Source organism: Talpa occidentalis, unplaced genomic scaffold, assembly GCF_014898055.3.
Source record: "Talpa occidentalis isolate TD23 unplaced genomic scaffold, MPIMG_talOcc4v2.1 talOcc4.10, whole genome shotgun sequence".
Classification (NCBI taxonomy): domain Eukaryota; kingdom Metazoa; phylum Chordata; class Mammalia; order Eulipotyphla; family Talpidae; genus Talpa; species Talpa occidentalis.
Window position 1 is genome coordinate 22635921 of NW_023600993.1, and position 14743 is coordinate 22650663.

General features: G+C 40.2%; 1 protein-coding gene across 1 annotated transcript in view; it reads left to right on the forward strand.

The window, feature by feature from the left end:
• TGFBR2 (transforming growth factor beta receptor 2) overlaps positions 1 to 14743 on the forward strand; it is an 89151-nt gene that overhangs the window by 22259 nt on the left and 52149 nt on the right. The window contains exon 2 of the mRNA XM_054692910.1: positions 14125 to 14293. Within this exon, the coding sequence (XP_054548885.1) occupies positions 14125 to 14293 (169 nt within the window). The remainder of the gene's footprint in view (positions 1 to 14124; positions 14294 to 14743) is intronic.

Below are 14743 nucleotides of genomic sequence, written 5' to 3' on the forward strand. Positions count from 1 at the left end.
ATTAAGGAAAAAAACAGTAAAAAAAATATAAAAGAACATTCTAGCTGGAGGGAACAAGTTCAAAGGCCCTAAAATTAGAGTATCCTTGTCAACTCCACTCCCACAGGGTCTCTCATTTTTGGTCCTCTCTTTTACATTTATAGACATACATTTTTACATTGGACACTACGATGGAGACATTCTCTGACTCCGTTGATATTGGTATAGTGATTAGACTAAGATATTTAAGGCTGTGAAATGTAGTCAGATATTTTTTGACCTGTCTCTGGGATCTTGAACATTTTATAAATCTTGACTTTTACTCCAGCACTTGGTAGCTTTAATGACTGATTATTTGAGTGGAGGAAATTGAAAGTGCAAAAGTTAGCTGCATACCAGCGGTTGCATAAAAAACTCTACTTTGAGTCCAATACCTTAACCACTCGGCCATCACAGTCCAGTTTATTGTGGAAACAACGATATAAGCCAATATTAGCTCAATAAGAATATTTTAAAAAACAGTTCTTGTGGACTAGAAGGTATTGAAATTTGGCTTCTTAGTCAAAGGCAATTCAAAACATTTCAAAGTTTAAGTTTACTTCTTCTACCCTTCTTCCTAGTACTAAGTGTATGCAGACGTGGCCATTCCCCATAGATGGAAGAGCTAGCAACTGTATTCTAGTGTAATGTAAGAAGAGGACACTTGAAGGGTTTTTAAATGTGGCTCTCATTTTCCTCATTAAAATAGGGACAGCAATTTATCCTGACTACAATCAAACGATGTCAACATAAATGCCACTGACCATTGGCACTACTGGTAGTGGAATTGGTTGGACTTGGAGGGCATTTGAATTTTCACTCCCTGGAGCATGGCATCATGCAAAACTTAGTTCTGACCTCATGAGAACCCTTTATGCTGTTGACTGAAAATGGCATTAAGGTCCTGAAAACAATGAGTAATGCCCAGGAAAGGCAAAGATCAGCCTCACACTTTCTCATCCAACTACACTGTGAGAAAACAAGCAAAGTTGCCCATTTTCAGGGCAGATTCTCAGATTTTGTTTCAGATTTCCTGCCCTTTGTTGTCCTTTCTTGATGCCTTAACAATGCTTGAAACTTGTTTCTTTTTTATTTCACTTCCTCTGCTTGAAAAACATGAAGGGGGAGGTTTCAAAGAGTTTGGTGTTATCTTAGAAACAAAAGTGACTTGAACCCGCCTTTTAGTCCTTTGTCAACTAGCCAAGGGTCCTTAGGCTACCGCTAGTCAACAGAAAGTCTCTGCAAGTTCTTTTAGAAGTAGATCACTGTCTTAATATAATGCTGAGAGCATTACAGGCATGGTTTCTACTTTCATTACCTTAAAATTGACCATATTTCTTTTCTTTTAATTTGCAATTTGGGGAAAATCAGCCTTGAATAGATGGCATAGTGGAAGAAGCTTGAGTCCCTATTTAGCAGACCCTGGGTTGGTGCTGTCTGTCCTGGAACAAGACAAATGATGGTTCCTGCCCTCAAGAAATTTAGCCTACAGCCTGCTAGCAAGTTACTTAAACACTTTCCTCTTGGGTGAAGTGGGGAACAATAATATGAATCTTCCATAGTCACTTATCAGACATAATCAAGGTGTTTTTACAGAATCATACCTTTTGTTATTATTACTTATCATTCAAACTGAGCCCAAAAACATATTCAGAGTAAACACAGATGTTTGTATTGCTGAAGACTGTTTTCTTAAACTACTGCAATAAATGGTTTTGCTCTAAATCAGAATTTCCTCCACATCCCCCATAAAATTAGAGGAAATGCCTGCAAGGGCTGAATGGAAAGTGGTCCTTTGTCACCTGACATACATTTCCTTCCTTCTACCCTCCTGATGTACAAATGACACTGTATAGTTTTGCTCTTGCAGGATGATTGGCTGCAAGGATCAGATTTAAGTCTATTTTTTAAGTGTTGGGGGTGGGGGTGATACTTACATAGTACACTAAGATGCAAACAGTGGGCTTCTCAATAGAGAAAACAAAGCAAAATAGCAACAAAGCTCCTAATTTCTGAAGCCATTTTTTTCTTAGAAGTTGAAACAAAAGCTTAAAGGAAAGCAGAGTATTAATAGCTCATTCTATTTAACCAAGACTACTAGGTCTGAGCTAGGACATACTTAAATTATTCAGCTTTATTGACATTTTGGATTGAATTGTGAATATTTTCCAAAGTCAAAGGAACCTTAAAGATGATCATAAAGACCCTGATGTTTGGCCCACCTCTTTGGCTGGTCAGAGGACAACTCAGAAATTGGTTGAATAATTGCCTGTAAACACAAAGCATGGGGACTTTTCAATTCCCAGCATGGTGAATTCTTCCCCAGTAGAAATTTTATAGCATTATCACACAGTTAATTTTTACATGAGTACATGACCTGGAGGAGAAAAGATTAAAAAATAATGCTTTCCATATATCTGAATGGCATAGAACAATTCTTAACTAGATACTTAAAAATCTGGTGAAATTGTTCATATTCATCTTTTATTTCTCTCATCAGCTGTGAATCAGTGCAGTGTTTTATTTCCTTGAGAAAGAAAGCCAAATGTAACTTTAGTTCAACATATTAGAATTCCATCATCTTAAGGCGCCTCATTGCCTCCCCATCTCTGCATGTCAAACTCACTAATTTTATTAGCAAATTGCCAAGTTACATATTAAGTGTCTCAAAGCTGAAGCAGATCAGATCTCTCCTGTGAAATGTTGTGTAAGAGTCTGCAGATGATTTGAAATTGAACTTGATTTCCCAGTTCCTGGCTATTTACCAGGCCTACACTGGTCATGAATAATATTTGTAAACTGGATTATTTGATCTGAAAGTGTTGTTAAGGCCGCTACACCCTCTTGGGAACTTTGCTTTGGTGATTGATTCCTTTATAACTTTTTGAAAGCTTTGGAGCATGATGGTGACACAAAATTATTAAATTACAATTTGAATTCACTTAAATTTCATGAAATATTTTCAAGAAGTCATGAAATGGCTACATTCTGTTGATGAGTAGACTCACTAAACTCTTAATTATCTTATTCCTTGACTGTAATTTTCTTTTGTGAGAGAGAGCATTGCATGTTGTGTTACTTTTCCTTCCAGAGTGTATGAATGACATTTTTTTTATTGTCTAGACTGTTTTCATATGCATTTCAAGCATGTTTTATCTTCATCTTGAATGTAGAAAGTATATTCAAGAACAAGAAATGGAGGTTCCAAGAAATTCCAGTACCTGGAAGTTAAGTTATTAGAACCTGTTACTATTGGACTGGACATGTGGTCTTGTCAGTCAAAGGTGATAACAGATAGTAACTATAATTATTATTATTATTATTATCATCATTTATCCAGATTTCTATAGTAGAGCAGTTTCCTTTACTTGAACTGTAATGTGAGTATCCACATTACTGAATCAAATGCATATTAGACACTGTCTATATTAGAGTTCAATCATGAATTTTTACATTCCTGTTAAGCCTTTAATATTAGAAGAAAATATTGAATGGATATGTTACATAATCATTAATGGACAAAGCTTCACTTGGCCACAGGGGCCTTCTAATGGGGATGAGGCAAATTCAGAGCTACTCACACCACCTCAGGAGGCCACTCTCCCTTACCACCAACTTACTGGTGCCCTGGGACCATGGAGCCCCAATGGTGCCAAATCATTTTTATTAAGTGTAATTGAGAAACCAGATTTTCATGTGAAACAGCCTATTTTTAAGACTTATTTCACATTTTAAAAGATGAGTTTAGGCTAAACAGAGCACACCTGTGGACTGCTGTGGGCACACGCCCCTCCCCTCACCACATCCCAACATTCTCTGCATCGGTATCTCCCAGCCTGGTCTACCTCCGGGTAATTTGGTGTCAGAACCCAGACGCTGAGGCCTCCCTAGTGGCGCAAGAGGTTAAGCACCACACTATGTAGCAATCAGCAGTCTCAGCAGCTCAAGTTGATCCCCAGGCCGGCCAGGAAGCAAACCACATGGCAAAGCAGACCTCTCCTGACTTGCCCGCTGCTCCCCTCAGCAGTGTATTTCAGTCAGTCTTCCTGTTCTGTCCCCACTCTGTCTCTGGTGAATCCTCTCACCCCCCACATCTCTGGCCTGTACCCCAGCTTTTGTATGCATAAATAAATCTTTAAAAAAATAAAAGAACCCAAATGTCTTAGACTTCACCCCTTAAAAGGGTACCTCCTTGAAGTGCAGTGGTTATTTCCAAAAAGAGAATATGACCTAAGTTTTCACATACTTAAAAAACTGTAATTGAAAAACCCATTAGCTACTGGGTCTGAACTGGAGTAGCACCTTTTGGGAGAGAGAGAGAGGAAGCCTCCACAGAGAAATTTAGAAAGGAAGAGCCCAATCTCAGAATGGATTTTTTCAGGCCAAATTCCTTGCTTAGTTGAAGCAAGTGGTTCATCTCAGAGGCCTAGTTTTCTGATTTTCTAGTAGTCTCTGCCTTTAAAAAAAGATCCCCTCTTAGCGGGTTTTGTACTATTTCTTAGAATCTTGCATTAAGCTGCCTCATCACTTTGAGATAAAATATTGTTCAAATCCTAAACGAATAACAATTATAAATATAGACCTTTCTCTATTCAAAATTTCTTGTGATAAAGAAAATTTCTGCACATTGTTTTTGTTCCCTACAAGAATATAAGCATCCTGAGAAAAGGACCATATCATATACTGTCAACTGCACAACCTTTCCCCATGAACTTGATATGAGAATAAATCATGCATATTTGTTTATGTTATCTAATTTTCTGGTAGCACATTATCTTAACTGGATTAGAATGTGATAAAACTCCCCAAATCATGCATTCATTATCTCGCCTCTATCAGACTGTGCTATTTACCAGTGTAGTTTTGACTGTCATCAAGAGGGTGAGTTCATCTTTTATTTTCAACAATCTCTGCGTTGTTTTTCTTGTTGCTATAGCAGATCATCTAAAGCCTATCAACAGAGGAAGAATTATTTCTCAGTTATTGTTACTTCAAGTACCAGCAGTAGAATGAAATTATTTTGAATGTTCATGAAATAGTGCCACATTTTGTTCTTATCCTTTATACACTCTCCCATTTGCCCAATGTAGCTTAATTTTCTCCACCGATTTCTTCTTTTCCAGCCCCAGTCCTTTCCTGCTTCTAGGTTTTGGCTCATGTCAAAGTCCAAGCAGTTACAATTTGCTAGATAAATTCATTGTTAAAATCAGCTTGTAAGGTTATTTTATTTTTATCATTTATTTTATTAAGGTGATAACACTGTGTGTTTGATTCAGAAATATAGGATCCCACCTCTTCAGATAGGATAAGCTAAAAATTGCCAAGTACAGATGGCAGTATTTGCTGCAAACTGCTTACTTCTTTCTCTCCAGTTTCCACAAGTGTCTTTTATCCACTAGATCCCTATTTAAGATGAAAGAAAGAGATTGAGAGAGCTAAAAGATTTCTCAACTTCTTGAATACTGCCAAAGCACTGGTATTCTGAAATACTGCCTTTGGCAACAAAGTAGATGTTTCCATCTGCAGGAGTCATTTTAAATGTTTGGGTTTTGTCTCCTGGTATGTGACCTGATTCTCAGACATATATCCAAAAAACAAAAGAGAAAAAAGAAAACGGGAAATTCAGCAAGTGTTGGGAGAACTCAAATTGCACTTCACTCCTTAGTGATCCAGGGAACTCAGGGATAAGCAAGAAAACTTATTTGGGATTAATTTGGAGTTGTTGGGGCTGGAGAGTGTTAACTAGGGAAGGATGCAATTCAAACTCCAGCTCAGTTATTTTTATGTTTGTCACTAGCAAAAGCCAAGTACTTTTCCATTCAGCCACAGCTTGTTTTATTCTCTATATGGCTTCTTAAAAATTTGCTTTTAAATGAAATTTTAAAAATCCTAGTGTAAAGACACAGTCAAGTGGTGGTGGGATAACTACCGGGACTACACCTGAGAGGAGAAATCAAATATTGTCCAAAAATGAACAACAATGTAAGAAATAGAAAGATTTAAAAAATAAAAAAAATTGAAAATAAAAAAAGGTTCAACCTAAAGTACCCTATTCGATTAATTCTGTTGAAATATCCTTTAATCCCTAATTTACTTGTTTGGTAAACATTTATTTATGCATTTTCTCAAAGAAAACTTCAGATTCATGGCTTATTTTCTAGTCCTTGACTCTTAAGTTTTTAAAACAGGCATTGAGACTATTCAGTTTATTTAAAAATCAGAATATTTCTATTATGAGATATTTCTATTATGTTCTTGACTGTTGTGATGCTGGGATATTTTCTTTGCTTCTCCAGCTTCCCTCCGCCTGTATAGTCTAGTTCAGATCAAGCTGACTCTATACAGCATACACAGCACGTCCCTGTGCCTCTCGGCTTCTTTCCATCTGAGTTGCAGGTGGGTTGAACAATTTCCTGTCTTCAGGGATCAGACCCCTTGTCTGGATCCCTCACTCAGCTCAGCCTCTCCTGCTCTGAGCTATGCTCTCAGCTCAGAATGACTATCTCTCCTTCCCCTGACTCTGAAAACCCCATCTTTAAAGGACAGACTCCTGCATGAAACAGGGTGTTCCTGTGTCACCTCTCTCTTCTCTGACCTCACACTTGTATATCTTTAAAGGCAAATAGGTCACATTCCTTCTAGTAGCCTCTCAGACTCAACCGTAAGCCTGTTTGCTTTGTATCTCTTGCCATGTGAAGAACAGCGTAGCTGTCATAACGCTTGATAAATCCTCACTGGTTGATCATGTGGTAGGTAATTCCAGGGTGAGACAGGATATATTTTCTTACTAGGTTTTTGACTAGAATGATTTCCCTACCATTTCAAAGTGATTTTAGAAGGTGGATTAGGTAGACCTTGGAAGGTTTTTGAAAGCTATTAGCATTACAAAGACGTTTCTATCAAAAGAAGTCATGCCTTCAGGCTGCTTGTATGTTTCCTTCATTGCCCACTTCCGTCTCCCAGTTCACTGTGATGGTGTTTGTAGTACCGTAGCTGGTGCCACAGATTCCCATGGGTCCATCACTTGAGGGAAAGTCTCTCCTGCTTTCAAGAAACTCACTGTTAGATGTTCCAACTATGCAATAGGTGTTCAGAGAAGGGAAATATTCTTAAAATATCTGACACCATCCCAAGGTGTTGGGTGTTTGTTTATAGTAATTGGCCAATGTATCTAATTTGCTTGGTCATCTTTTTAATTTTTTTGTGAAGAGTCATGGAGGGACTCCTCTAAAGCTGTTTGACTCGCTCCTTTGTTCTGGGTAAGGGACGTGTACATGAGAGGCCAGTAGACTTGTCCCACCTGGTCTCCAGGGCCCTGGGGTGTTGCCAGAATTGCAGACGGTGGAGGCTGTCTGCCAGATGGTGCCTTAGTGCCTGACTCTGAAATGCCATCTGCAATTTTAAAAACCTTCTTTCAGAGACTAAGTCTTTCAATTCCAGGCCCATATGGTGATCAGAACCTCTAGGCCTATAATCATTTAAAAGACCAGGCTCAAGAGAAAAGCAGTAAGATGAGAAAAACCTGTAAACAACGAGGGATAGGTAGTCTATTTTGCTAGATTCAAAGTGAGTGGAGAAAGGGAAATAATGGCAAAGCACAGGGTACTCTGTGGCCTTTCTACTCAAAGTGTGAACTGGCAGCCTTGGTAGCATCTGGAGAGTCTCGGTCCCTACCTGTGCTGCCAGGGGTGGCTGTGCAGCTTCTTTGATCAAATGCTAATCTAGGTGTTGAAATGGAGGAACTTGGTAGAGGTGATTAATGACTACAATCAATTGACGTTGTCTAGGAGATTACCCTCAGTGATGTGGGTGGGCCTTATTCTATCTGCTGGAAGGACTTACAAGCAAAAACTGAGGTTTCCTGAAAAAGAAATTTTGCCTCCAAACTACAGCATCGAGAACTGACAGAGTTCCCACTTGGCACCCCCCCCCTGGGGTGGGGGATGGAATTAAACATATTCCTGAGGGATTTGTGCTCATTACCATCTGAGAAGTACTGCTCTGAGGCATTATAATTTCTAGTCACCTATTGCCATGGATTCTTCTTCTGGATGCTTCATTTAGTTGTATGAGTTTTAGTGGTCTTGCTATGAAATATATATCACCAAAGAAGACATCCGTGATTTGTTTGTGGAATAAATTTTTAAAAATTTTTAATTTTATAGAGATGACTTTGGTTGACAAGACTGCATGTTTTAGGAACACAGGTTCACACATCTTCAAATGTATGTTGTGACATAGCGCCCATCACCAGAACACCAGTGAGTCCTCTCTCCCTTTTACTCTGCATCCTCCACCCTTTCCTACTGGTGGCCTCAATGTATAGGGTTTGTTTTGGTTTGGTTTTGTTCCTTTGTTTCTTTAAATTCTACATGAGTGAGATCAAACAGTATTTGTTTTTCTTCTTTTGATTTATACTTCCCGTGGCATAATCCCTTCCAGTGACATTTTTGTTTTCACGAACAACAACATTTCATCTTTTGTGTAGCTGAGTAGTATTCCACCGTGTGTAAGTACCACAGGTTTTTTATCCATTTGTTGGTCATTTAGAACTTAGGATGTTTGCACAATTTAGCTGTCATATATAGTGCTGCAGTGAGCATAGGAATGCATATACCCCTTCAAATTAATGGTTGTGTGTTCTTTGATAGACACCTGGTAGTGGAATTGCTGGACCTGATGGTAGATATATTTTTAATAATTTGAGAAACAACCATATTGTTTTCTAGAGGGACTGGATCAGGCTATATTTTCCCACCAACAGTGTACAAGAATTCCTTTTTCTCCACATCATCCCCAACACTTATTTCTGATCTCTTTGATATGGGCCATTCTCATAGGTGTGAGGTGGAATCTCAATGTTAGTGACGAAGAAGATTTTTTCATGTGCCTTTTGGCCCTCTGGATATCTTCTTTGGGAGAGGGCCTGTTAGATCTTCTGTCCATTTTTTGATTGAGTTCTTGGGGTTTTTTTTGTTGTTGAGTTGTTGCCCCTTGACTGATGGGATCTATAAATATTTTCTCCTATTCTGTGTCTTTTCATTGTAATGTTACTTTAGGCCTTTTTTTTTTTTTTTTGCTGTGCAAAATTTTTTTAGTTTGATGTAGACCCATTTGCTTATTTTTGCTATAATTTCCCTTGCTATTATAATTGAATTCCCACAGACATCCTTGGAATCAATGTCACAGAATGTTTTACCCATGTTTTCTTCTATATATTTAATAGTTTGGGGTCTTATATCAAGTCTTTAGTCCATTTTTAATTAATGCTTGTGTATGGTATAAAATAGTGATCTATCATCATTCTCCTGCATGTGACTGTCCAGATTTCTCAGCATCATGTGCTGCGGGGTATTCTGGACTCTCAATTCTGGAATAAATGAATTCTTACATGTCCCCCTCCTCAAGTATGCCACAAAACAACAGGAGATAAATGCATGGATTAAAAAATACTTGAATGCATTTCTGGCAAACTGTTCAGGATTATTTGTAGAATTTCGAGTTTTTACCTAATAGTTCAGCTAATAGTAGACACCATTTTACAGATATGGAGTAAGAATTCATGCCACAATTCCAAATATTTCCCTGGAATAAGCCTAAACCTTATTAGGCTGCTCATCTTTGACCTTCAAAGATAACATTACTGTACCAGAAATAGACTCAGCTAAGTATGTAGTTAATTCATATTCTCAAGATCAGGAACCTTTGTCTCTAGACAGTGAGTTTGGGGAAAATGTGCCTTAAAATGAGGAACACAGTCTGACCAAGACTGAAGGTCTTGATATTAATCACGGGTTTGTTTGAAGGGAAGTGAGATAACAGTGGACATGTGATATAATCTTATGCAAAAACTAGCTGCCCATCTCCACTTTCAGTGAATGATTTTCTCCATGAGCGATATTCCTATTGACAACTCTTGGAGAACATTATGAATAACTAATTAGCCTGTCATGATAGAAAATTCCCCAGGGATGGTCAGCTGCTCACTGAGGGCCTGTGGGCATTCAAATACACTGCCTTAACAGGAGCACATCTTGACTCAAGACAGGAGATTAATTTAACAACCTGAATTGGGAGTAATTTTGAAATTGGTTAGGGTTTGTTATAAGGTTAATTAAGCGACTTTGTTGTGTTGTTGTTTAGAATAATATCTTTGTCCCTCATTATTCAAATGTATGCATTTGCTTAGCTTCGTTTGGCTTCACAAACATATATGTTAAACCTCATGATTAATGAGGTCAGAAAATCCCTTTGGCTGGGGATTGGAACTAAGAGATGCAGTTTGAACATACAGTAAGTGCAGTCTCTGCCCCCCTAGTCCCTGATCTCTCTAGCCCTCTACCCTACTGTGCCTAGCATGTTACCCATGACCCTTGAGGACACTGGGGTAGACCTGGGATTCTTCAAGTAGGGCTTGTGGGCCTGCAGGGAATCTGGAACCAATCTCTGAAATGATGGGCAAAAGTTTGCATGTACTTCTCTCTGCCTCCTCTCTCCAGAGTGAGTTCATAAAGCTTTTATCTTACCCAACAAAGTTTGGGTAACTGTCCTCCATGCTTGCCGCTCTGTCCCACCCATAGGCACAGTCACAAATGAGAATACTGGCTCAAAGCAAAGGCTGGAAATGTATCTGCTGCCTGTAATGGTTAAGGTGGAGAACCTCCTGGGGCCAAATATAGGGACTGGTTGGCTGGGGAGAGGTGCGTGAGTCAGGGACAGGTGGGGAGTGGGGCTGGATTGTAGACAATGCACTGTGTAAAGGCTTTCAAATGTTACAAATTAAAAAAAAAAAAAAAAGTTGACCATGCTAAAAAGTCTGCTCACCTTCATAGTGGTAACATTTACTGAAATAAAAACCAGGCCTCCGGGCTAGGTATTTATGAACGTATATGTGATCACACATGAGCACATGTGATCGTACACAGTAGGCTCCTAATATGAGTAAGTTCCCTTCGTGCACTGTGCACTCCCTCCATATGCCCCCAAGAACAAATTATAAAGTTGGCTTTTTGTGTTTTCCCCAAAACTCACTGTGAGGGTTTCCCTCCCAGCCTCTCCATCAGGCAACGTGCACTGCAGCCGACTGCACAGACTTCCCTGTGACAGCTGCCCTGGAGGTGTGTCACTGGTGTCACTAGAGGCCCTTCTTTATCTTTTTTCTTCTTTCTCTCTCCCTCTTTTTTTTTTGGTCACATCACTGCTGATTGTGTTTTGCAAGCATCAGATCTAAACCACTTATCCTTGTCAGCACATCTGTGGCCAGAGCTGCCGCTCCCAGCCCGCTCACTTATTTTTCTTTCTCTCCTATCACTCCCAAGCCCAGTCATTTCCTCACACTTCTTAGCTTGTGTTAGGAAAGAATGTGCCAGCCCAGAAAAGGACTCCTTTCCATCTGAGGTGTGAAAGTGCTAATCACACAGCTTTAGGTGCCTGCTTCACAGGGAAATGTCTCCCAGTTTTACCGAGGGACTTCCCCTGCCTTGTCACCTAAGTGTGTCTGTGTGTGCCCCGGAGGGTAGGTGGAGGGGATAGGTTTTTCTGCTTTGTGCTGTTGTTTGCTTTGTGTTTTCAAGTAATTTTAGTTCAGGGGTTCCAGCCTTGGCTGCACACTGAAATTGTTTGAACAGCTACTAAAAATCCTGATGCCCAGGCCACCCTCCAGAATAATTAAATAGAATATCTGGGGTGGGACCCAGGCTTCATTAGTTTTTAAAGTTCCCTAGTTGAATGATTCCAACATGCCTTCCAAGTTGATAACCACTATTGCAGGGTATAATCCTAAGCTGCTAGGAAATTGAATTCCAAGTCACAGAGGCTTGATTTCATATTTAAAAATAATGAAGCTCCCTAACCAGCAAATAAATGTTTGTATGATTCATATTCTATACCAAAAAAGAAAAAATCATGGTCTAGCTTTTTTTTGTTTTTTTCCTTTGACCCTGTCTTATAGGAAAACCTAGAAGGTTAAATTAGTTGTTTTTCAAAAGATCTAAATGTAACTATTTTAGAAAAGATATATATTCATTGTGTGTTAGTCCCAAATTGAGCACAAGGTTCAGAGAGCATTTTGGCTTGTATTTTTAGCTAAGCATAGAGCTTTTGGTCTGGGAGACATTGAGAATTTCAAAATAGTTTGTTACCTAAAAATATACTTCCTGAAATGGAACTTGAGGCCCAAGAGGGATGAATGGGTTGAATTTTTTTCTTCTATATTTAATGTTACCACAAGAAAAGCAAATCTTAAATTTAAATATATTTGTATTTTTAGAGACCCAGGAAACAGGTGTTGTGCCCAAGCAACAAAGAGGGTTGCATGGCGAAATGTCAGTGACAGAAATCTAAGATTCCCAGGACAGGAAATGAGCATGAAGGACTGAAATGGTTCCCCTGGCTTTAGACAGGAGCCTACTTAACACAGGCAGAAGGCAGAAAGCCTCACCCCAGCTTTTCCAAGAGTGAGCTGGGGGAGAGGTATACCTTCCCAACGTTCACTTGGCCAGCAACCTGTCTAGTGCTATCTGTTGAGGGGAGCAGCAGGTGAGACAGGAGAGGTCTGATGCGCCATGCGAGTAGCTCCCTGGCTGGGGATCGAACCTGTGCTGCAGTGGCTGCAGATAGCTTCATAGGTTGCATCCTAATCCATTGCGCCACCAGGGAGGACCCAAACTCATGGCTTTAATTACCACCGTGGCCTTTGGGAATGGATGTCATTGAGGAAAAAGTTGGGGAAATGGATGTTACAGCATTTGTATTGCCTTGCTACGAGTGCCCTGTGTGTGGGAAAGAAAGGCCAGTCTTCAACATTTCATTGATGAATGTGAATGAAGATTTCATTCATTCTCACACATCCTTTAATTTGAGCGAAGGCACTCTGTCTCCTGCCCCACTTGGTTTAAAGGGATAAATATGAACTTCTTGTCTTCATTGCTTCTTGGAGTCATTTATTCCCTCATTTACTGAATAGATGATGTGGGATGTCTTCTATGCGCATAGAAGACGCAGTGTGGAAATAAGGCAGAAGAAGCTGCAGGGAACTAGCATGTGGGTGGCTAGATTATAAGTGTGAGTGATTGAGGTAGTTTTGCAGAAGGTAAAACAAGGTCTCATGGTAGTTGTGTGTTGCTTCAGGGTGAATAAGGGACATTTAACCAGAGTCTAGAAAGATGACAACAAGCCAGACAAAGGGAATAATAAGGGGGAGACTTGAAGGAAGGGACTTGACTTTGTCCTGGAAAGGCCCAGATGTCCTGACAGGTAATGGGTGTAATGGGTAAAGTGGAAGAGTTGCTGCTGCTGCTGCTGCTGGTGAGGATGGTGGCGGCCGTGAAAGTGAGGGATTTATTGGACAGGTAGCTGGCTCCTGGCCATTGAGCTGGGACTTGACTTGTACTCATCTGAGGACCCCACCGCCTCTACAGTGTTTGGGATTGTGTCTCGGTGACATTAAGCCAGTGTTGGTTCATCGACTGATTTCCCTCAATGAACCAAAGTCAGACCCAGTCCCTTGCAAAGAAGGCCCCTAAGGGTTTTAGGTGATAACTCAGCAAAACATGGCAACCTTCTGCTTCACCTACAGTGTCTCCTCTGAGTTGGCCAACTCACTTTGAATGCCACAACTCTGCTGCGGTGTGACCTCTTGGCCCATGTGGGCGTGTCTTGTCTGGCTCCCACACCCTCTTTGTTCCTCTCTATTTTGGGTTACCCTTCCCTGCTCTGTTTCCTTGTCTGTCCACCCCAACAAACTATAATTTTCTTTAAGGTGGTTGTCATTGTGCCCCCAGCACCCAGCTCTATGCAGTGGCCCTGTGCAATCTAGGGCTCTCGATTGAATGATAAGGCTTTTGTAGACTGAGGGCCTCACCATGATCACTGACAAAGGCAAGAAGTTGCTCAAACTTCCTCCCACTCCAACCTCCACTGCCCTACAATGGCTTTTATTACAAATTGCCTACACGAGGGAAATTGTAATCTGATGTGAAGACATAATTTCTCCTTTCTCAGTATTCACCCTGATGACATCAAGTTTGTTTGAAATTGCATAGCATCATCAGGACTTGATTGGCAGATTGCCTGGCAGGTTAGAAACTCATTTCTTTTCCCTTTCAGTTAACAACGACGTGGTCGTCACAGACAACAATGGTGCATACAAGATCACACAATTGTGTAAATTTTGTGACGTGAGAATTTCCACCTGTGACAACCAGAAATCCTGCATGAGCAACTGCAGCATCACTGCCATCTGCGAGAAGTCACAAGAGGTCTGCGTGGCTGTCTGGTAAGGTTGTCTTCTTGAGACCTTTCTCTCCCCTTGTGTAAGTACTGCACACTTGGGGGACAGTCAGTATGTCTGCAGCCCCTAGGGTAGACATCCATCCCATTTCTTTCTCCTTTAGACCAAGTGTCTTCCAGTTTACTCGATTGAATTGTATAGAATACCTCTGGAAACAGGATCAAACACACCCACACAAGAGTATCTGTGTGTGTGTGTGTGTGTGATGTGTGTGACAGCATAAAAACCTTTCATGTTTGCAATAGATCTGGAAGCCCTTCCAGATTCCTGCAGCAAGGAGAGGGATTCGCCACTTATTAGCTATTTAATGGACACTCTCTTCCCCCCGTGCTCCATAGTGATATATGGAGATTTGTTCCTAATCCTTTTTTGTGGAAAGAGAGGACATGAATGGGCACTTGGGATAGAAAGGGATTGTCAAAGAAGGAGAAGCTA